Source organism: Anopheles marshallii, chromosome 2 (assembly GCF_943734725.1).
Source record: "Anopheles marshallii chromosome 2, idAnoMarsDA_429_01, whole genome shotgun sequence".
Lineage (NCBI taxonomy): Eukaryota > Metazoa > Arthropoda > Insecta > Diptera > Culicidae > Anopheles > Anopheles marshallii.
Window position 1 is genome coordinate 75,689,187 of NC_071326.1, and position 24,309 is coordinate 75,713,495.

Genomic DNA, 24,309 nt, shown 5'->3' on the forward strand with positions numbered 1-24,309 from the left:
TTTAAATGATGTTTTTCGTGATGTTGATGTTTCCGTTTCCGTTTTCAAAGTGTAGTGTGTGTGTGTGTTGTTTTGTTCGTGTGATTACATGCGTTCGTAGTAAATAGTTGTAGCGGCTCGCTGGCTTTGCTGGCTGCTTGTTGGTTGATGCGTGGTTGCGCCATGTTTGCAGGATCTATACATCCTGCCCTATATATCCCGTTCCCGTTTCAGCATTTTAAACAGTGTATGAGTGTTGACAGTGTGTTGTGTGTGTGGTTTTGTGAAAATGTGTTCCGTGTGATGCTGTTGTGTTCGTGTCCCATTTTCCGTCTTAAATTCAACCTAAATAAATTGGAAGCGTACTTGGAGTTGGAAAGTTCTTCACACCTTGTTGAAGAGATTTTTGAATATCTTCAGCGCGATAATAAACACGGAGCTCCACAGCAGGTAGAATAGGCCACTGTTGAGCTTTTTCGTTTCCCGCAGCTTCGACTCCTTCAGCTTCCGCTCGCTGATGCTCGGACTGCGCGGGCTGCGCGGCTGGACGGCGTACTTGATCACGCCCGGCACAAAGTTCCGGTAGTACTCGGTCCAGTCGATCTTCCTGATGTCGAGCGGGAACAGTTCCGCCTCGAGCGGTGACATCTCGTCGCTGATCCGGCGGATGTTGGCGTTAGTCATCTTCCAGTCGTTCAGGCAGAAGAAGCGCAACACTTCGCTCAGCGTCACCATCTTGGAGAACAATCGTTGCATGCTGGAACGGTAAGCAAAAACGCAGAAGGAAAACATTAACCATAACTGTGCGCTCTTTTGTAGATTACTGTTTGTGGACACTGTGAAGGATAAGTAGATGGCTAACCATTCTAGCATCAATGGCCATTCATTTAACTCATCAACATGAACTAACGCGGTACGCAGATAATACCATCGGATCGTACGAAGAGTAAATTAAATAATTGCACCTTCCAAGAGGCACTTTCGCCGTACTAGTGCTCTCGGTGAAGGTTTCCCCGCCAAGACGAAAACAAACGATCGTTGAAGCAAAAAAAAAAAGTACGAAAAACCTGCGACATGCGTTGGCCATCGGTCGACGGCTGACATAACCGAATTCGGGTCCATTTGAATGCGATGTGCTATGTAATAGGTATGTCGCGAGATTTCGTGCTCCCAAAAATTAGCATCATCTCATGCGAGTCCAGCCATTTGCAAAACCGGATCGTCAGTGTATGGGAGTAGGGGGAAGGAACCGTGATGATTCGGCCTGTTGATTGGGCCCACATGTCGGGACCTTCCCTGTGTGAATTTTTGGGTCACAGGTTACATAAACTCCGTCCGCGGTCAGGGGCGGACTCCGTTGCGGGACATAGACTCCGTTGCGGGTGCCATATGAACATCCCAGCGCAGATTAGAAAGAGGCCAAACGGTTTCGTTCACCAGCCATCCATCCATACGGGTAGTGCATGAAATCGTAAACAATGCGTGGGAATAATTGGTAGGAGTTGAGTAGGCGTTGTAAATATCAAGCTCATATTTAAGCTATTGATGCGCATTATTCAATTATTCAGGTTCAGGAGTCTATATTCAACTCAGTTGGCATACCAGAAGTTGACAAAACCAATGTTTCTTCACTGAACCTCACAAACAAAGTTGACCACAGGCGTTGCGGAACAGCTGATTGAAGGAGACGGCGTAAACAACTTGCTGCGAAATTGCCCCAACCGTTTTGGAAACCGGTAAAGAACCCTTCAAGGGTCCCCGCGATAAACGCAATTGCAGAGCTGATGCAATCGTTTGCCAACCATTCTTGAGGTTGGCCAGCGGATCGGGCACCATAGATCGGCACTAATTATGCAATCTCGATCTCACCTGCAGCTGTATACACCTCTCGATCGCCTTCGGAAACCGTGTCCGAATTCGGAGGATACGGTCCCTGCCCACCTCCAGTCACCTCCCAACGATCTCCAGAGCCGGAGCATATGACCGAGGGCATCATCATCGTGCTTGGCGCGGGAAAGGGAAGCTGCCGTCAATTGCAGAGCAGATTAGTTGAGGTTGCAAGAAGAAAAAATCCCTCCAACATTTGAACCATAGTTCATTCACACCGCAAATCTTGAAAACCCGTTGACCATGGAGCGTGATCGTGCCCCGCGTGTTCTTACGCGCGCGCGCGCGCTGCATTAGACGCGTTGTAGCGGTTTGTCGCCATCCGATTTCGCCAGCATCATATTTGTTACGGAGACAGCATTTAAAGTTGCACGAACCCGATTGGCGCCATTACATGCCCGATTGCTCAACGTTCTGCGCCATGCCGAAGGTCTCCGGTCTGTTACTCGATACTATCTCTTTACGAGCGATACGTCCAGGTTTATTCCGTTGAAGATAGTCAAGGAAACGAATCCAATTCCAAGAATTCTCAAAACATCGTCAAATCTTCGATATCTTCACGTATCTTTCGTGTTTATTAAAACATGAACCATTACAAGTTCTTTTGCAGAAATCCCAACGGCGCATGAATTTCCTCCCATTCCCAACATGATTGCCCTCAATTTTTAATGTATTTGAATTTTGCACAAACAACTTTCCCAAGCCAGCTCAGTTTCGGAACGGCTCTCTCTTACAGTGAAGCAGAATGAATTCTGCATCAAGTGGAAAGGAACTCGAGTGTTTGCTTATTGTAACCCGTAACGGGACGGTGCCTAAAAGATCGATCGACCTCGAGCCGTCGCCGAAGCAACCGAAACCTAACAAGAATATGTTAATTCGAAGTCTATTTCATGTTGCTTTAGTGTTCTGCCAGTTTGGGGGAAGGAACACAATTTCACAACTTGCCATCAAAGTTCTTCACGTTGCGTGTGCACTTTATTAACGGCTAGATTCATCCGAATATCAGTAACAGTCGAGAAGATGTGTTGAGCTGTTAGCGGGAGCTTAATAAGCAGTAATTTTCCCGATTGCACCCTGCTTCTGCCAACGGGAACTGGAAAGCCGTGTGTAAAAGATGGATATAGTCCTAATGAGCCTGGCGGTGAAAAGTCATTATTGCGGATTCTCGCACTGAAAATCGTTATCTTCTTATTCTAAACAGTTGTATTCTTTCGTTGCAAAATGTTGTACTGTTTTAATTGGCTACAAAGAGAGAGAGAGAGAGGATAGATCATGAAGTTTTCTTCCTTCAAGCAACTAAAACCTCAAGAAATAGAGAACAGCTTATAGTTTTCCATTATTTGTTTGACAGCCAAGCCTTGCGCGTACGAAACGCTCTGGGTAGGATTTGATCCCAAGTCCTGTGGTGTAAAAAACCAACACAACTACCACTCCACCAGCGAGTGGTTCATCAGGGAGTAGAGATAGGGACGCCTTTTATAGTGTTTGATTTAATGGATGTATTAAAAAGTAATTTTAAACTCAATATAATGATCTCGTAAAACAGTTTACTTACAAGGACTCTGTTGGTACATGAATTGGATCCTACTTAATCTTGCTTTTGTATTAATTACTGCTCATACATCATCGCTCACCATCATAAATATGTTATCAGCTCATTGAATAATGGCTTCATTTGTACAAATCGAATACAGCTCTGTGCCCAAAAACTCAAACGCATACCTTTCTCACCGATTACGTACGACCGTACTCGTACTGGGTATAGCTTTTCTGTGTCAACGAAATGAAAACTCATCATCAGATGGACGAAAAAGTAAAAAAAAAAAACAACAAAACAGCAATAATAAAAATACAACAGAGGTTTTTCCGCAGCAAAAAAACAAAACACGGCACCACTACTGGCATGATTTAACGATCTCTTGGTTGGGTTTTTCTTCTCCTCCACCTATCCGTGAGCAGCGAAGATGCTCCAAAAAGCATCCAATAAAGCAAGCAGGGAAGGAAAAATTGCAATCCGCCACTACTACTGCTACTGTGGCCCGATGAGTCACGCGGAACGGGATCGAGTTCATCGATCGCACGCGCTTGATCGTACGGGTGAAAGCTTTATGAAACCTGGTTTTGGCGCGGTCTGCAATTTGCATTACCGAACGAAAGAAGAAAAAAACGCGTTCCATACATTCCCAACTACCCTCAAGACAGTTTCATGTTTGTCTATCTTCTCCACATTGATTCCGTTGCGCCGGATCTTAACCTGCTCCATCGTTGCAGTTGTTGGGAAGGTTTTAAGTTATACGCCGTACTGTGTTTAAATTTACCGTACCGCAAACCACGGCTGGAAGTGAACGAATCCGATGACCCACCGCGCGGTTGCGTGGCGCTACAATCCGCTTTAATTTTTTTCCTCCCCCGTCCCGCAGTTCCCGCCGTGGACGTGGTCGCTATCCGTGCCGGCTAACCCAGTTTTGCCATTGATTAAACAGTGAACCTTCCGTCACACAGGCACACACACACACACTCAGAGGTGCTTCAGGAAGCAACTAGCAAACCGCACAGTTAGTGCAAAGCGGTATCGGGAACCCACCGAAGCCAAACCGGAGCAACAAACTCTCTTGCGGAATTTCGCGAAACCTTTGCAGTGTGTGTATGTGTGTTAGCCACCAGCACCGCCACCACCATCTGGCGTGCTATTTTTCCCTTTTGCGTGAAACCACTCCATCCATCTTCCACGGGGTATAATCTATCGCCGCAGCAGAAAGCCTCAGCGGTCAGTGAATTTCAGCGAGGTGGAAAGAAAATTACACACAAAAAGGCCTGCACACATGTGTGTGCGCCACACCGGGTACTGCAGCCCGGAGGGAACTGAGTTACCGTTACCGCACACCTGGGGTCTCGAGAAGTAGCATCAACCGTTGCCAGCTATCTGGCACAGCTGATGAGAGACTCCCCGGCCGCGTGTGGATGGGATGAAGCTTCCCGACCGCGACTAGGGAAAGCGATCCGTTACGGTGCTTTTCTTTTCATGCCCCAGAGTTGCGAAAAAGGAAAGAAAGAAGTTGTATGTATAGCGCATAAATCGGTAACGGCCACTGGAAAACCAAACCATGTCAGGATGGCGACTCGACACTAGTGCAGATATTCGCAATTGATAGCTGTGCGTTGATGCCTGCTAAGCTTGGATCGGGGAGGGCAACTTACATTTTTTCCTTTCCACTGAAGGTCCGGATCAGATCCAGACAGAATGCCTGGAACATCATGATTCGCTTGCAGATTGCGTACCGCACCGGGTTGACCGTGATTGTGCCGGTGAAGTATTTTCTGTGGAGAAACACCCAAAGCAAAACCCAACGAAAATCAAACACCAATTCCAGTCTGCCATACACCGGTGACCGGTTGATTACTTACGCCACTAGTTTCCGAATTGGTCCGAGACCGCTAAAGAACCCATTGATCACCTGGTCCCAGGTCCAGAGGTTGCAGTCGTCGGTGTAGTTGTAGACGGGAATGCTCTTGGTGACGCTCGATTTGCTCACATCGTACGCGCACACGAGCAGCGCATTGACGCAGAAGTCGACCGGTACGATGAACGGCTTCTTTTTGGGATCGAGCAGGGCGGCACTGTACAGTCCCTGGGAGAGTGGCACCACCATACCGCTCGGTCCGTTAAAGTTATCGACCCATCCAGGTACGGGCTCCCGGTAGCTGGAGGTCACTGGAATTTGGGAGGAAACCCCGGGCAAAATCACCCAGTGTTTTTGTTATCGGTCAATATCTCGCGAGTTGCCAAGTGGTTCTTAATGTTATTCCATGTAGGTAACGCACCGCCTAAGTTAATCGTGCGAGAATACCTTTGCTTAGGTATTCTTCTTGAGAAACAATAAAAAAAAACATTGTGCTCCAAAGGAAATCACGTGTAGGTATGGCTTATCTTGGGGATTTCTGAGCCTGATTAATTCCGACAAGAGTACTAACTAAATTTACATGACTAAATTCTGCATCCCAGTATCGTCCCATGTGATCAGTAAATATTTGAGACGAATATCTTGAGAGGAAGACCTTGGGCAACACTAAGAAGATCGTATCCATTTTTGATCAAAGGAGGATCGCATCTCATACATCTCATCATGATTAACTCTCACTCTAAAGCACAATACTAATCTTGTTTTGAAGTAGCGATTTTAGTTCTTAATTTTACACTTTGCCTATTAAGTTGGCGTCTAATCCGATATGTTTACTGGTAATGGGTAACACTGGTAACACTGAATCTCTAGTTCAAAGTTTCATGAATCATCCAATATTGAAGATCTTTCCGACCTACGAGCTTATCCGTCGTTACCCAAAATGGGTCTAAATAACATTCTGATTTTGATCTCTCGCAGAGGCATGATCCGTCACTGTTCTGAGGATTGATTAATCTTTTCCAAGTTGAATTTGAATAACTCCTCACTGAAGATCCTCAAAAAGATGAAGATAAGAATGACTCGACGCTCAAGATTCATTAAGCACAACACTAATTAAACGCTAATGGGTATCGATTCTATCTCCAATTAATCACCACAACACAGACAAGCTCTTGCAGTATTATTAGACCAAATTCCGTGCTAGGAAGCCCTAAATACCTCGTCTAGACGCTTGGTAATGGTTTGCCCCGTTTAATTGAAACGCATAGACATAACTCCAGCCCGGCATACCCACTTACCTATCGGTGGTCTAAATACTCCGATTGGCAGGTGGCCGAACTTGTCGCGCACCACCACCTCGGCACACTTTTTGCTGAACGTGTACGAGTTCGGGAACGTGCCGAGGACGACCGGTGACAGGAACTGTTTGTGGTCGTCCTGCAGCTTCGCGAACGTGCTCTTGATGTTGTCGTACCCGCCGAAACCGATGTCGTCGTAGATCTTCTCCTCGATCAGCGTCCGGTTGCAGTTCGAGTAGAACGTCGACACGTGGATGATGGACTTGATGCGGCGGGCACCGCTGAGCAGGTTGAGCACGCGCCGCGTACACTCGACGTTCGTTTCCAGCGCCTGGTCGAGCGCTTCGTTGAAGTTCACCGAGGCGAGCAGATTGAAGGCGACCTCCACCTCGTGCCGGATCCGATCGCGCAGCCCGGGCTCTAGGCCGAGATCATCCCGCTCGAAGTTCACCTCGACCGCCTCGATCTTGTCAAATAGGGCCTTCGCTGCCTTGGTCTCGTTCCGCACACGGTCGAATAGCTGTTAGCGGTTTCCCCGGTTGAAATGGGTAGGCGCAAGGGAGACAGAACAAGGATAAAAAAAAAGTCCAGAGTCAGGCACAGGTTGGCTGGGGGAACGAATCTTAATGGACGATGGGGATGGGAAGGATGGAGGCGGGATCCATCAAATTAAGCAAGCCAACGGAAGGAAGAAACATCACATCACGATGTTTCCCGGCCGAACAGAACTGTCCCGCGTTCCTAATGTCCCCGGACCAGTGCGCAATAACGCATTTTAAGACGCTTAATTAAGCATAACGACCTTGCACGCCAGGCCTCCATAGTGCCCCGGGGACAGACCGTGTATCTTGATCACTTGTGTGCCGCTTCTTCCCGTACTCATTTGCCTCATTTAACCACATCCGCGCGAGCCGTCGACGCCACCAATCGTACCCGTCGTCGCCGTTTGGGACACACACACACCCTCACTTACCATCGACTTGAGGATCTGCTCTAATCGCATCTGTGCACTGTAGTCACGCTTTCGACGGATCAGCACGTATATCTTGCGCGCATCCAGACATCGGAGCAGCTTTTCCAGCAGCACCTTGCCGAGGAAACCGCTCGCACCGGTGATCAGGACGACCGAGTCCTGGTAGAACTCGATCACCTTCGAGCCGCAGGTGTCGCTCATGTTGCCGTGTCCGTTGTGCAGTTGCGAACGTACCGCTGCTGCTTCCTGCCTTTGCACCCTGATAGGCCCTATGGTGGCTGATGATGTACGCGAGCTGGCCGACGTCGATTACGATGGACTAATGAGGCGCGGCCACACTAATTGGTGCGAAAACCCCTGGGCCCGGACAGCACGGCGATCGCTCACCAAGCAGGCCGTTTGGTTTGGTGTTGGCACTCACCTCACTCGGGAACCTCGGGAAAACAAACCTCGGAACCACCACACGCTGTCACCACACCAGATGGGACACACACACACATACACACACACGGACACTTTGTATTATCCAACGATCATTGATACCGTAGGAAAATGCATAAAAGCAATAGCACACGAAATTCTTCACTCGGTGCTGCAGAACCTGAGCAGATTAACACATGAAGCACACGGATTCCTTTGTTTTGGTAACTTTCGAACACCCGCCGGACACCCTGTATTGCACTGCTTTACTCTGTACACTCGAATCACAACTTGGAAGCTACAATGTCGAAGTATTCCTGCAAGAATATACCGCGCAGGGCAAGAGAAATGGGGTGTTTTTAATTTGAGCACTCAAGCATTCTGACCATTTGCCGAACAGTTCTAGCGTTCCGCGCACAAACTTCGTCCACCGTCACACGCTAGCGCTGCTTATCTACTATCGTGTGCCGTTTGTACAGTGGTAGTCGCCCTGTACCTTTGCAGTGAGAGCAGTGAGTCCCCTTCTTCCAGCTGAAGTACGGCTCGCATTTGGCTGAAGAAGGGGTGAAACCCTGGTGAAAGGAAGGTTTCAATCAACAATTCTGCCACCTTGGTACCACCGACATCCTTTCCACCACCAGACACGATGTGGCAAGTGCATCGACATGTAAACAAATGCCGCCCTTGCACACGGTGACGCGAGTGTCTCCAATGTCCTCCCCCCCCCCCCCCCCTCTCCTTCCCCCCCTCTACTCCCTTGGTAATGGACCAGCAGAAGTATATTACCAGCCGCAGAAAGCCGAGCGTTCGACGCGCTCGCTCGCTTACTACGCGAGGCGTGCGCGGCTCCAATTTTTGCACTTTAAAGATTTAATCAATTTACACCGTTTCCGGTTTTTGGTCTGCGGGGCACCGTGGCACCGGTTTTTTTTTTGTTTTGCGGTAGGAGCACACCATTTTTGCGGAATGTCAAACCGGGGAGTTCTCTGTCAACTGAAACACGTGCACGCTGGTGTGTGCGCATGTGTGCCTTCCCCCCCACCCACCCCATCCCCTTTTCCCCCTCCCGCATGTGCGGTGTCTTCTAGCGGGCCCGCGTTGAAAGTTGGTCGGACGACATTACGGATGATGGTTTTGGTAATTGGTACTAAAGCTCTCTCTCCCTCCCTCTCTCTCTCTGTCTTTCTCTTTCTGTGTCCCTTTTTTACGCGTCTCAAACATCCGTTCCGCTCCTTCCAGGCCTTTAGCCTAAATTGCATCATGCAAACTTCAATCACCACGCCTAGAGTGTCGACCGACCGATTAGGGTAGATTAGGGTCGCCGAAGGGCCTGAACACCGGAGGCGTACGACATCACCAGCCCGGCCACCCGATAGCGTGCACTTGTGTCTTGTATCATCGTTTATGTCATAAAAAGAAATCGCCATGCGGAAGGTAGAACTCACTCACACATACACTCGCGCACACACACACAAACAAAAATACACTTTCGCTGTCTCTGTCGCGGGCAGGCAATGCGCGCTAGGGAAGATAATTTGCCCCCCCGTTTTGTCTAATTTCCTGCCGCTCCGGACAACACAGCAACTAAAACCCGGTCAATCCCAGGTTTCGGAACGCGGCGAATTGTTTTTGTGGCTGTTTTGCGTGGCCAGTGTCAACCGTGCCAATATCTGTTAAATGAATGCAAAAATCTATAACGAGCTCCAGAACCACACGCGGTGCCGCACCGCAGTCAACACCGTCGAGCAACCCCCGCAAAAGGAAGACCGTGGAGAGATGTCCCGTAAAACACCCACAGGGTGTGGGGGGAGGAGGGGGGGAGGAGGAGGTTCGCAACACCTCACCAGCATCCTTGCTGGCCGTGATTTTTGCTGCAAAACTTCCAAAAAGGCCATCGAAAGGCACCAGTGCCTTTCCGTTCGCCCTTTCGTTTTGTGCGCACACTCGCGGCCGGGCGCAACTCTCTGCAACACCCCGGAACGTGTCACGTCGCCAGGGTGGAGGGTGGTAGTGTTATTTTTTGTTTTTTTTTTGTTTCTTTTGTTGTTTTGTGTGTTGCCTTATGTTTATGCGGGGAAGAACGTCGATTGACACAATCTCTTTGCGGGTGTTCCTGTTCCTCTGGCTTGTGGCGCTGTTTTTTTTAATTTTGTTTTAGGTAATACACCGCTGTATGTCCCTACAATCAGGGAACGGTGCCGACAGGCAATTGACGCCGGAACGTTTTTTTTTCTCGGTTTTCCGTCTAATCGCTATTTAAGGTCATTCAACACACTTTATTCCTCTGCACGGTGCGTGGTCCTTTCGAGCCTTCTGCTATTGCACCCCTTCTGTTTTGGAAGGCTACGAACGGGTCGGCTACCCGTTCGGCTGGAATTGCATTCAATTTTCACAGGTAACGCGAAGGACACTCCAACAGAACACAAAGTATTGCAGGCTACGGTTGGGTCAACAGGACTTCCACGAGCACGCTTTTAACTGCTGCATCTTCTACAAGCAGTCGTCCTTTGCGTCAGATACGTCTCGGAAGGTACAGAACGATGCCTCCGTAGAGAGTCGCTGGACCAAAAACTCTTAATGTTTGGTGATCAACGCGATGTATGCACAAAATCAAATCCACTCATCACTTCACGTTGCATAGACGACAACCTGCACACACACACACACGCCTGCCAGAACCGTGATTAGAACACTCGGTCTCGGCAAATGGGGTTTTGCCTGTCTGTCCGGTACGTCCGTTCACCTGTCAGGTAGTTCCTAGGGAGAAGGTGTTGCTAGTGGGAGTTCCCGATACCGACTGGTTCGCTCTCGACTGCTGACCAACTGACCGACCGTACCAGCACGACACGAGCGCACGCAACATCCAAAACATCACTGAACGCCACGGGTGTCAGGCACTGGGCACCCGCGCCGTTAGCATGGTTTGGGCCATGCAGGTGCGCACAACCACCACCCCTTTTCGCTTCGGAAACATGTTCGCTGACGCTGCTCACGGACCTCGCTGGCGCTCTTCTAACCCGCCCAACAGACGGGTTGAGCAAATCCCATCCATAAGCCGGCTGTAAAGTAGAGCTGCATCACGCTCTACCACATGAATCACCGTTCGCACACTTCAAATTAAACAAGAAAAAAAAAGCCCGGAGATTATGCAGACCGTCTCACTCTGGTCTGGTTTATTTCACTCGATAGCCAAATGCACAGGACAGGAAGACCGAATGGAAATGTTAAGACAACTGTTCACTGACGACAAAGGTACGCAAGTATAATAGCTCCATTACTTCGGGGGTATCCTTGGGATGGGGTGTTTTTTTTTTTTTTTTGGGGGGTAGTTGATATTTCTGTTTACGGTCTTCAATCTTCAGAGAGAACTAGGGTGCACGCACGCACGCACGTCCGCTCAGTTTCGCGTGTTAATTCGAAATGAATACGTATGAATGAATCCACGGGGATGCCGTGAATGCTCTTCTCAGAATGCGCAGTTCCCTGGATGGTGAGAAATTTTACCCAGCCAGGTGGTCATCCATGGCCAGGTGCGTAAAAATGAAACCGCAAACTCCTTCTAACGGCGTGAAGATATTTTGAGTTTTAGTAATTGGTTGTTCATCAAGAACGGCCATTTTGACTTGCTTATAAATAGGATTAACTTCATCTAGACATTGGGAGACATTTCCTTCCCCGAACTGTTAAAGAGAAGTATACACAACAATAATTATATTGTTGTGATTTTCTACAAAGTTATCGAGATATTATTGAGGCTATTCATAAGATATCTTCTGAACATCCGTGAGATATTCTCAAGTTCCCACTTAAGACCTTCACTTCATTGCTTATACTGATCATTTAGTTTCTTGTGGCATCATGTATAGTCTCCTGATATAAGTTTTGATGATTTGAGAATAATTTTAGTATTTAGTATTTATCGGCCCGCTGCGGCAGAGTTTATCAATTGGTATCAGCGCCGATCTTCACACGACAGGACCCGTTAGAAATCCCAAAAAAGTCTAGAAAAATAATGTGGTAAAATAAGTCCCGAAAGCCGAAGATGGCAGGCTTGACCTAGTAAGGGTCGTTACAACAAAAAAAAGAATTATTTACGCGTAATAATGAGTCATGAATGAATGTATATATTCACAAATAAATCAAAAAAGGAGAGAAATGTGGATAAAGTCATTATTCTGCCATGAAGTTACTCGTTGAATTTATTTACTCGTCATGGTCTTGCGTTGCTGCAGAAAAGTGTGAAAATTGCTTCGTTGAAATCATGTGTCATTTGGGGCGGCCAGGGGATATGATAGTAGTGGCGCCGGTCTTCACCCGAACGGACCGGTCCAAAATCCCATCCGGGGACCAATCCCCCGTGTGCAGGACTGACTCTCCTGCTACGGTTAAATAAAGTCACAGAAAGCCATAAATGGCAGGTCTTGAGGTTGTTGTGCTTATAAAGAAGAAGAAGAATTTACAAAATTATAAGGCATGTTTATAGAGCATTTGTGCAATATCCATATAAAGAATTCTGATATCCTTGGAAGGTTGTTTATGGCAAAAAGTCTATCCCAAAAAAAAAACCTACACGTGAAACGGTTTCATATTTACACAGGCAAGGCAGTTCGGTTGCAACTCCGAACGGGTATCCGCTCCCATTCGATGCGGTGAGAAGGTTTCGTCCGAATGAACAAACGCACACGAACGGCAAGAGAAGCGCAAGTGAGTAGAAAACTTTCACCGTGAGATTCGTCCTACTTTCGCTACGGCCGCGTAATAATGTTTTCCTCTCCCAGCGTGTTCGATTTCCCCTGTCTCACTCTCCTTCGCACGTGTTTCGTCTCACTCTCTCGCCTTCTCGCTCTATCCCACACAAACACACACGCACACGAACGTGCGCTGGAACATACGGTGTTTGATTCTTCTTCAGGTGCAGATTTTAAATCCCGCCGTCGCCACGCGCTCGTATTGTTTGCGCCATCGTAGGTTTTGCATTGCATACCGAGCCGGAAAGGTGCCACATTCCTGTCTCACTCCCATTGCAGCTGGAACTGTGTGTGTGTGTGTGTATGTGGGACGAGTGAAATGTCATACCTTCAGGTGGCAGATTGTCAAACGCAGGGGCTGTCAACACACTATCGGCAATTGCACTTCCGTTATCCTGTTACGCGAAAGATAACGCACGGGGACATTTTTAAATTCCTTTTTAAAGGTCCAGTAGTGTGGAACGCTGCCACACACTGCGTTGTGGGGGAGGGGAAGGGTTTGTTTCGCCACAAACGTTACCAAAATCAAGCTAAACCGTCCCGTTCGGGTGAGCACGATTGGGTGCGTGGTGTGTGCATTATCTGCCCAGCGTAATGCTACCGTTAATACACCGCCTTAATGCGGCCTGAAGGTTAAAAGGCGAACGGGCACGAGACTCACACGGCGCACTGTTGAGACGGATGGACAGATTCAGCCGCCGGGTAGCTGGGACGTTGAACTGTAATGCTGCTGGTGTGCATAATGTGCCCCAATTATGGGGCGGAAGGGAGGGGGTGGGGGGTGCTTTGGGGTGCGTTTTCTGATGCAGGATGTTATGCTTTTGTTACTCCACTTTTATTAGACGCCTTTTAAAGAATTAAAGGGCCCCGGGCGGTAGTTTATTCTTCCGGGTGCGCATCACCGCTGGCTGCCCTTTTTGTGGGACCGTGGGAGGGGCTGGCATAATTGAATCAATTCAATCAGTGGTAAGTTTAGTATGTTAGAAGCACTTTTTGAGTAAAAGTGCGCTAGTGCACAGGAACTATGCCAGGAATGCATTGCGCGGATGCATATTCCGTAGGATGTCGAGGAGAAGGTACAACGGCTACCCTAAAACCTTGCCCCCAAACGGTCGTGGGAGAAAGTGAATGGAATCGAGAAGATAAACAAACGAACAAGATACAAAACCGAAGCAACAACAAAAAATAATAAAAAAAAAAAAGCTGAAAGGGAAAGGGCACCACCCGACTGAAGGTAACAGCGGTGCGCGGCCATGAAAAAAAAAGCGTGCGACGATGCGAAGCCATCAACCACCAACACAGGAATAGGACCCCGGGGTGGTTTCGAATGTGGTTCGGTAGGTCCGGTTCAGGAGAAAGCGACCGCAACACAGTGGTGCGGTCCCGCGGTATTCTTCGGCTTTGCCAGTGGTACTACACCCCGGCCCAAAACTGCTTCTCCAGCTCCAGTCTGCCGAAAGAGAACGAACGATCCCTCGCTTCTGCACCACCGTTCGGACATCTCCCCCGTACTGCTGGGCCGCAGCACAGCATCATTATCGGGTGGTTCGGCAGACGCCGAAATTTTTGCCCCACTGGGATGTGATTATTATGAAATATCAACCTCCCCTCCCCACCCCCACCCCCGGCTTCCGCCTCTTCACCCCTCTACCCATTTGCGGGACTCCCTTCCCTATGTGCGCAATTACAAAAGGGAACGATCGAATGGCTTTTTCCTTCGCAAACATCCCGGGAGAAGGCGAAAGCGCTGTAAACATGAAGTAAAACTACGCACAATTTACAGCTACGTATCAGGTGATAAAAAGATGAAAGGAAAAGGATTCGGGTGGTGAACAAAAAAAAACGTTTAAAAGCCGCGAAAGGGTAGCAAGGCAACATTCAGTTTTGATCTACCCGTCACACACACACACACACACACGCAGAGACTGGTACGTGTTGTATGGGGATTTGTTTTATACATTTATTTTGTCGTATCCCCGTTAGTCGAGACCACGGTTTGGGGGTCTCGGTGTTTGCGTGCTTCCCCGGCTGTGGAGAGCGTCACATACGAAAACCCCAGGCAGCGCGCACGTGTTACGTAATGGCGCTTGGTAATGGCGCGATCGGGAAGGAAGTTGGGAAGTGCTCCAGGGAAAAGCTTCTTTCGGGGCAGCAAATTTCTTAGGTTTTTTTTTTCTTGTGGGTGTACGCACAAGCCTTGAAGAAGGTGATTTGGGATCAACGCTTAGAACGAGGCAGGGAATTAAGGATATCAAATGTCTCTTTCATTGCTGAAGATGCGGCAAGTACAGTGTTGGATTTGTTTGTAGGTTTAGTGGATTTTTCTACAAAATTCTGCTGAGTGGCGAATTGTTTATAGGGTTATGAGACAATTAGCTGTGTAGGTATGAGTGTCATGAGTTTTTTTTTATCATATTCAAATATATATTATGTTTTACGATATGATCCAGTAGTAGTGTGTTTTTGAAAACGAAATCTTTGAAGTATCTCTGCCATATACACTCAGCGGCTTCAAAATAAGTTTAATACTACGATTTTCTTAAAGGAACACTACAAACGTCTCCTTTTTAAACACATTCTATTTTTAAAACATTACAAATGTTTGATTTGACGAGGCGAAGGTAGCAAAACTATTGAAAACCCCAAAACCGGAGGTGTTTTTCAGTGCGTTCTGAATAAAAACAAGTTTCCGGTTCTCTTTGGGGTTTCAAAAAACAATCTTTAAATAATAAAAATACATTAAAGTTTTTGATACATTACAAATTGGCGAACGGTTAAAAAGAGCTAGGTTTTCATGAATATTTAGGAGCACTTTGTCTACAAAACAAAAAAGAAAACAGTTTAAAGTTTAAAGTTTGAAGTTTAAGTTTAAAAACAAGAGATCTTAGTATCAACACCTAATAATAATTTAAATCTTATAGGAACTCTGGGATTTGCAGAAATTCTAAATACTGGTGCAGCCGTTCAGAAATACGTGGGCTGTTGAGAATATTTAAATCGTAATCGGGATAAGCTTCCTCTTGGTCTATAGGCTTATAGACTGTTTTTTTTATTAGATTTTTTTAGAGACCTGCAGAACCCCAACATAGTTTCAAGCCAAGGCACTAATATAATTCTAATGTTTTAACATATTTATTGCATCTATATTACATCTTTTAATTTTCAATTGTTTATTAACATTTAAAACATCTTAAAAAAGTCTACTTATTGTTTTTAAGAATTTGCCTCAGGTTTTTAAATAAATAGTTCCAGCATTCTTAAGCGCATTTAGTGTTTTCAAAAGTTTCTGATATACTGTTTATTACCTGTTATAATCTGTTATACATCTGTTGTTCCTCTGTCCGCTCCACATTGTGTTTCATCCTTACTTTTTCCCCGGTACGGGAGATAAAACTTGGATAAAATTCGAAGGCTTCACAGGCGTTCGATCACATCTTTGTAGGTGTGTTTTTAATAACAAACACTGACCGTACGCTTCCTCCCTTCGTGCGGTCCCGTCGCAGCTAACGTATTCGTGAAGCCCGCCCGAAATCGATGAATTAATCGCATGAATGAAGTAACCGAATAACCGAACCACACCATCATCACCATCGTGGAGCACGGCTTCGACCCATCGGAAGATTCAGGTCAGCGGTCACTTTCCAAGCCCCCCATCGTCGGTTACGGCACCGAAAACGGTGCGCGCCGGCCACAGCGGTGCGGAGATCGGGCGGGTATATATTTTTGGGCAGATTTTCGAACCAGCTGAACCGCGACCGCGAATAACGTACGGTGTTCGCGTCGCCGTTGTGGCCGGTTCGCGATGTAAGGCATTAGAATTTACGTAACACACGCGGGTCCCCTCCTTCCCGTGCGTTGCACCGCGAGTCCTCATCTCCCCGGAGTACGGCACGCACTTTTTTTTTTGAAATCGTTTATTATTATTAACCAGCGTTGGGATCGTCTTCGAGGGTGTAAATGAAACGCCGGGTTGTCCCAGAGAAAAAAAGGGCATCTTGAGGGAGCAGCGATGCCAAGAGTGTTTGTGAGACATGACAAGCCGCATTAATACGTCTTCGGTTCGGCAAGCGGAATTCGGCTGCTGACAAGGCATGAAAAGATTCTTAAAAATAAATTTAATAACAACAACAAAATAAAGGCCGTTGAGAAGATGAGAAAATCGCTAGTACCCTTCACGGTATTTTCATTCAGTTGCGGGGTCCTGATCTCTTTTCCCCGTTAGTGTGTATGCGGCACGATGACGTAACAGAAACGTCACGTCTCCGGTCTCCGTGAAAAGGGGGGGACAGAAGACGATATAATACGCTTGGGACGTGGATTTGAGCGCGTCTGCGCGTTTGTGCCGCTCCAGCTATCGAGTAGTTCCGGGCCTGTCACACGTGTGTGCCAATTGATGCCGGATCTTGCCGGTTGCCGGTCGATTCTGGCGGTCAAGGAGCGTATTAGACTAGTTCGCTGTTTCATCTCATCTTCGCTATACGAAATCGTGACGTTTGAAGACCGTAAGGTGTAAATGGATGCGATAGAATAGGAAGTTTCGTGCCTAAAGACGAGGTGCAAATTATACCATTTGTTCCTGTGTTCTATCATAATTGGCTGGAGAGTGAAAGATGAAAAGATAACTTACTTCTGCCAAAGCTTGAAGCGCCTGAAAGTATGCATAAAACGCTAACAGTACGATAACGCCTGGAAGTATGCAAAGCACATTGTGCGGATTGTTGATAGACAATTTTTAAAGATGATAAAAAAGTGAAATGCATGCCTCCAGATGTCTTTTTTCTAAACTAAAAAAAAACAAAGGGTTACCTACATATCGGAAACATAACAACATCAATTCTTCAAATCAAACGTGACAATTGACGGAAAGGGTGTCAAAAATGAATAAAGACCACCAATATTTTACAATGAATTGTCGTGAATAGCACCACAATGAAATAAAAACACACACTCGCCAAAAGAATAAAAGGTGACGCCAACATAACTCGTTGACAAATAGCTAAGCATTCTAGCATATACAGGCAAACATGCTTTCTCGCGCCCCGTAAATGACCGCCGGCACCTCGTCTCGCGATATGAATGATCGCATATGGCTGTGGCATAAAAATAGAGTATGTATATCCGTTCACTGTACGGAGTGTTTTGGGCATTCTTTTACGCAATGCGCCTTCGAACCCTGACACTGCTAAGCGTGGTTGTGCTTCGTTTCGCATGCAGTGACGCACTGGCGTGTGAGTGAGTGTTGGCAGAAAGATTGATTAGTCGAAGTTTGTATGCAAATCGTTAATAATTCATTCCGTTCTAGCGACAGTACATATCGCTTTGCCAGGTAGTGTGACAAACGGTGTGCTAAATGCAATTTGATAAAGTTGACCTGCTTGATGATAAGTTAGTCGATTTTTAATTAGCAGTTTTTTTTAAAGAAGCAATAATACATTTTACTATTATGTTCCAAATTTAAAACATAACGCAATCGTCTAAATTAAAATTAAAAGAATTCGATATTGTTTTAATGTAGGATGAGAATAGTATAGAAAACCATTAGAATTGGAGTTGGCAAAATCATCGAGTGTGGAGCTTTCTGGTACGTTCGTTGCGAAGAACTGAACTGAATGGTGCAGCTCTTTCGTTCTTTTGTATCTCATAAAAAAAATTGTCTTCCTTCATCTCGTTTATACAGTTCGCTCAACCTACCGTTCCAGGTCGTTCTATAAATGTTCCTTCATTCGACGTACAGTTCGTTCAATCTGCCGTTCCAGGTCGCTCACCAAATGTTCCTACATTCGACGGGCAGTTCTCTCAACACGTCGTTCAAGGTCGCTCTTTATACTGCATCTATCATCAACAGGCAGTTCCCACGACCTGCTGTTCCACCTGTCGTTCCACCTACATTCGTTCAATATGCGCTCAATTCAGTTCAACCTGCGTTAGAAGCTAGTCCACCTATGTTACCTGCGTTACAAGTCGTTCATCATTTCGTCATTCAGCAGGCTGTACAGAACCTTTGATTGCGTTTACACTGGATGAACTATCTGTACAGATAGTTCATCCTGAGGACTTTCGTGAACTGTAGTAACATAATTAAAGAACCAAATTCGTTCGTTCACTTAAAAGAACTGATCGCACTGTACAGGTGTAAATCATGCAACCTAACTTTAGTAAGAAATCCAATCTATTTTGGGACATTCCTAGATGGACAGTAAAGTTTCATGCCATTTGGATCAAAATTTCCGTGAAATTTCCTCCAATGTAAATGGTATTAAAATCCCAATAAATGGCCCTACTATTTAAGCTATAAGCCTATTTCAGGTTATAAGTCTTCCAATCCCCCAACAACGCGAGGGTGATCGCGAAATATTACACAAATTACCCAATTCGCCAACCACGAGCCGCAACTTGAAACGATAACATAAAATATCATACTTTTTGTTCCCAGTATTCCGCGATCACTATTCGACCAACACTTCCAAGGTAGGTGTTCCATGCGCTATGCGACGGCACGGACTCCCTGCTGACAAGCTTTTTTTTATTGTTACAGAGCCTTTTGTTTACTGTTTTCATCATAAGGCATTGGAATGCTGTCCAACAGGCGGATATACCCGGTCCCGGAATGTCCCGGTGGCTTGCAGGAACCGAAATCTCCTGTCCGTGTCCTACAAAAAGGCGATTATGATTTCAGTTTTTTTTTTCGACAGTCTCCAACGGCTCAACGGTCTTTGGATGTGGTCGATTCGCGATCACGCCTGACACCGACCTGACACTGATTCGTCTCGGTCGTCTGACGGTTGGCCTCCATAACGGGTCACACAAACACACAGATCGGAGGCCCGGCCGCACATCAGAAGCGTTTGTTGATCGGTGGAGGGCTCCACCCCCACATCGTTCACCGATTGTACCCTCCCCTAGCCCAGAGTACGATCGGATGATCGCGCAAATGATGATGCCAGTATGTGCTTTTTCTCATTTCACTTTTCCACGTCTACAGCAGCGCGCAGCCAAAGAAAAAAAAAACCCAAAACTTCGGCCACGACGGTTATGCAAGGTGAGCTGGGTGCGATTGTTGCGAATTTAGCGGCTGTCCCACTGGCGCCCATAAGCTGTTTTTTTGGGTGGGATTTTGCGTGTACGGGCGCACCTTAGTGTGCGTGTGGTGTCTTTGTAACTTAGGTTACTTATTTTGATATTTTTGGTTTATTTCTTTATCACCGTTTGCTTTTTGGTTTCACTTTTCTTCATACGATTTGGCCTACTATTTCTTCTCTGTTTTGTTTTGTGTTAAAGCGATTCCCGAGCCGGGACACCCGCGCGCTCGCACGCTCGCTACCTCGGTTGCGTATGACGCACGTGCGTGCTCCAGCAGCGGCACATGTTTGCTCTCCTTTCGGTTATGCGTACATAAATAAAAGCGTCACCGCACAATCAGCTGAGATGGGCCGGGACCGTATAACGGCCGCTGGTGCACCAAAATAGACGCGGGCAGCTACCGTGCACCGTAAGAAGAATAGTGGCCAACGCAAAGATGCGGCGGTGCGCGAGATGTTTATTGTTCCGTACAATTAATGCTAACCGATGCACGCAAGCTCTGGTTAATTTTTTTGTGAGCAGTAATGGTTCGAAATTGTTTGCACATTGTTTGTGTAAAATTAGTGTCGATAATTAGATAGTGACGGTTATTCCGTAACATAAGTAAACTGTCGAGTGTTGTAATAGGGCAGGTCATTATCAATAGTATCGTTATTAAGAAGTAAAACACATTACGTACAGTAAATACTTGTATTTGGTTCATTCTCCCAAGCCAAACGAACCAAGCCAAGCAATATAACATTTTGCCCAATTGCATACATTTAGGCGATTATAATGAAACTAGTGGGAGAATCCAAATGATTCAAATATTTCGCACTGCTATCAAATATTCTGATTTGAATATTTGAATTTAAATATTTGCCTATTTTGCAGTCCAAAACGCATGCAATTAACCAACATCTTACAGTTGAACCAACGATGTGCACCGGAAGTGTTGGCTAAACATAGACATACAGTGAACTACATCGGAACCATTTATCTTATCAATGCGAAGCGTTGGTCAACAGATCGGCCTCACCATTTCTCATGCGTCTGTTTGTGGTTAACCGTACGTCGTCGTCGCCCTTTTTGATCGATGGATTAGTCATTGATACTGCAGGTGAACTGCCGGTTAGCAGCAAAACCTGCCCCAAAAGCTATCACAAACTGTAACTGGGCCGCTATAGTGACAACGCCTAGTGTGATATAATATTCTGAAATGATGTCACTAGGTATTTGGAATTATCTTCTTTTTTTTTACAAATACCAATTCTTATCATCCGGACACTCCCCTGTTTGGGGATTTGATGGATTTTAGGATTATTACGAAGGAAGGATAGATTCATAGATAGAAGGACACGAGACGTGTAGTTGCAACAGTTGGGGGGTTAAATGGCGTTACGATTTAATCGATAAACGGAAGAATTAATTATAAATAATACTCTTGAATGTCGAGATATGAGAGCAGTAAATATGTCGTGAAGAAGTGTTGTATGCGAGTGACTGTTTTATTACTTTATAAGCATAACGAAGAAGAAGAAGAAAAGGAAGACACAATTTAAACTACTACAGATGTTACAATATGATGCAGATTATTTAGTTTTATTGTCAATTATTGTCAATCAATCAATTTTCAATCAATAGTGACCTTTAATATACAGATCTTAAGATATAATATATGTTAATATCTGATTGAAAAATTCCAATAAAATTGCTTATTTCTTTTCAATGTTTTTCTTATTTACTTGTTCCGGTAATTTACCAGGCAGTTGTTACACATGCGAAAATTGCGAATACGCCTAAAGGTATGCAATTGTTCCTTTTTTTCACTCCACGTTGTAATTCGAAAAAGAAGGTTATGAAGATTACCAAAAAACAGATTGCATACTTTAAGGCGCAATGACCACTAGACGAAAGCTGGCATACGTTGCAAGAAAGATACTTATACGTTTACATTATTTTCTTTTTTTGTTTTCTGTCGCCGCCTAAGCTCTCGTCTTTCCAGCTCTAAAAACAGTCCCTTGGTGTATTGTTTCAAATAATCTTCTAACTCTATTCGATCAACGTCAAACTCTAGCAGCGCTTCGTCCTCTTTGGAAAGTAGTGATCGCATCCGTTTTATGTTGTCATTACGCGCCGTCCAGGTGTGGCAACGGAAGAGTTCCACGGCGTCGGCCAGCGTTTTGAGTCCTGAAACAAGCCGAACATTGCTGCAAGTGCAAAAAAAAAATGGTTGTGAAATCGTTTGAAAAAAAAGTTGGACTTTGATTGTGCGGAATGAACAAACCTTTTCGGCCTGCCGAAAAGTGACTGGATCACGTCCCCGATGTAAGCCACGAAATACATCCACCAGAATGTGATCCTCGATAGAATTTTCCAAGGTGTTACCCGTGTGCGAAGATTGCTGGAATGAGTTGTCAGGAATGTCATACTACTGGCAGTGCATACAAATATTCAGTAAACGCACCTTAGCTTGCGGCCCATTGGAGTTGGAAGGTTAGACCCGACAAGCCCAATAAACTGTTGCCAGGAGATAGGGTTTTTGTCGAAGCAATAGTTGTACACCGGAGGTTTAGATACGTGCCGATCGAAAGACTCCAGTACACGATGTTCCTCGTGTCGCTCGCTAATATCGCAAGCCGCAGTAATCAAACCGGCAGTGCAATAATCCACCGGTGACAAGGCTGGACATGCGGACGGCTCTCCATAGTACCACAGCAACCGTTGTTTCAGTATTGGAATGCATAATCCCGTGATACCTTGTATACAGTCCACCCAACCGGGGGTCGGTTCCTTATAGCTGGGTGTGACGATCGGTGGACGAAAGATCCCGATCGGCAGATCGGCAAACTGCTGCTGTATCATCACTTCGGCGCACTTTTTGCTAAACACATAATTGTTCGGGAGTGGAGCTATGATGGTCGGCATCAGTTTGGCTTTTTCCGTCTCCGTCAGTGGTTCAAGGATGCGCCGGATGTTATCCCATCCACCGAACCGAATGTCGTCGTACACGCACTCTTCGATGTGGGATCGGTCGCAGTTGGAGTAGAATGTGGAGACATGCACGATCGCTTGCAGACGTGATGCGTTCCGAAGCAAGCCGTACAACCTTTCGGTGCCCGTGACGTTTGTGTCCATCACATGTTGGATTCCCAAATCAAATCTTACTGCAGCCATTACGTGGAACACAACCTTGATGAAAGCAGATCAGTTGTTTTAGCTATCGCTTTGCAGATCGTATACCATCCTACCTGCGTTTCGTGCAATATGTCAGATTTGTAAGGTTCCTTCACAAAATCCGGCGAGGAGAAATCCGTCTCGATTGCCACCAACTTGTCAAAAATTTTACTAGGTTGTATTACAGACGCTCGGATGGTATCAAATATCTGCAGAAGAAAACAAATGCATGCCATGCAGTTCAGTACATGTACTGCAATTAAAATAATTGCCTGTTGCGAGTTTGCGCTTATCGATTACATCAGCTATGAAGCACGTGATCGTAAGTTTTCATCATAGTTAGACGAACTTATCTCATCGCTCTCAAGGGCACGGCAAACGGTTGGGCAGTGGGGTCCAGCACATGAACCGTAAACCTGTTTAATATATCCTTGCCACATCAAACAAACCGGGCGCCAATGCAGCAACACGTTCAATGAACCACTGCTTATGAGCACCCAATTTCCACATACGCCAATCAAGTCCCAGCTGGTAATTATTATATCCCGAAACAATACTAACCGGATCACAAACCATTTGCTGCAATCGTTGTGCGGAGCTAATGCCCCGCTTTTCGCGTATCAGTAGCATAATTTTCTTTACAGCAAAACTGCGCAACAATTTTTCCACCAACACTTTGCCGAGAAATCCCGTGCCACCCGTAACCAAGACAACGGAATCGCGATAAAAGTCCGAAACGTGTAATGTTTTACTTTTGCCAGAATCACTGACTTTTTGCCCATTTTCGTTGGCATTCATTTCGAGGTTTTTTTATGTTTTAACAGTAATTGAAACTAAAGTTAAACTGATTCACTGTGGAACACAACAACACACAGTGCTGAGTACCGAACAGAACTGGAAACGATGGGCTGTGAAATCCAACTGGAGTCAACTAATGTTGGCAGCACTTGTTGCTCAACAAGCAGCACGACTATTTGGCATTGTACAAGCGCTCGCTACTCATGATATCCTTCGTTTCACAGTTCAAGTTCAAGTACGGATATGTATAAGGCGTTGTGTGGTGAGTTTAGCAGGATTAGCTACTACACATTAGCGAGGTGAGGCGTAGGATCAGCTATGAGACAGCACACAAACTGCGGATGGAGTGATGTACTTCCTTCGATAAGTTTTCAACGAACACTGCAAAATCGTCATTAATCTGTCGATCGTCTACGAATCTGCATATTTCATTCACAAAGACGTCACACTTGTGCAAAGACAAACAAGAGATGCCGCTAGCGCGTACCTTCAAACCAAACACCTTGATAACGGATGGCGCAACATTTGTGTTCTAACAACTTTTATACACACAGAAGTACCGAGGTTAC

General features: G+C 46.0%; 1 protein-coding gene across 1 annotated transcript; it reads right to left on the reverse strand.

Moving 5' to 3' along the window:
* Positions 1–311: 311 nt before the first annotated feature.
* LOC128718586 (fatty acyl-CoA reductase wat-like) lies at positions 312–23,740 on the reverse strand. The gene is made up of 8 exons (XM_053812208.1): positions 23,504–23,740; positions 22,958–23,151; positions 22,233–22,874; positions 7,539–7,788; positions 6,566–7,085; positions 5,272–5,578; positions 5,065–5,184; positions 312–736 (listed from the first exon to the last, which is right to left on the reverse strand). The coding sequence occupies exons 1-8, from the start codon at positions 23,738–23,740 to the stop codon at positions 364–366; spliced, it is 2,643 nt and encodes an 880-aa protein (XP_053668183.1). The 3' UTR covers positions 312–363.
* Positions 23,741–24,309: the final 569 nt, after the last annotated feature.

Coding starts and splice junctions, on each gene's coding strand:
- LOC128718586 (XM_053812208.1), bottom strand. CDS start 23,740: ATGAATGCCAACGAAAATGGGCAAAAAGTCAGTGATTCTGGCAAAAGT. Junction 5,185..5,271: donor CCAATTCGGAAACTAGTGGC/GTAAGTAATCAA, acceptor GTTTCTCCACAG/AAAATACTTCACCGGCACAA. Junction 737..5,064: donor TTCAGTGGAAAGGAAAAAAT/GTAAGTTGCCCT, acceptor TTACCGTTCCAG/CATGCAACGATTGTTCTCCA.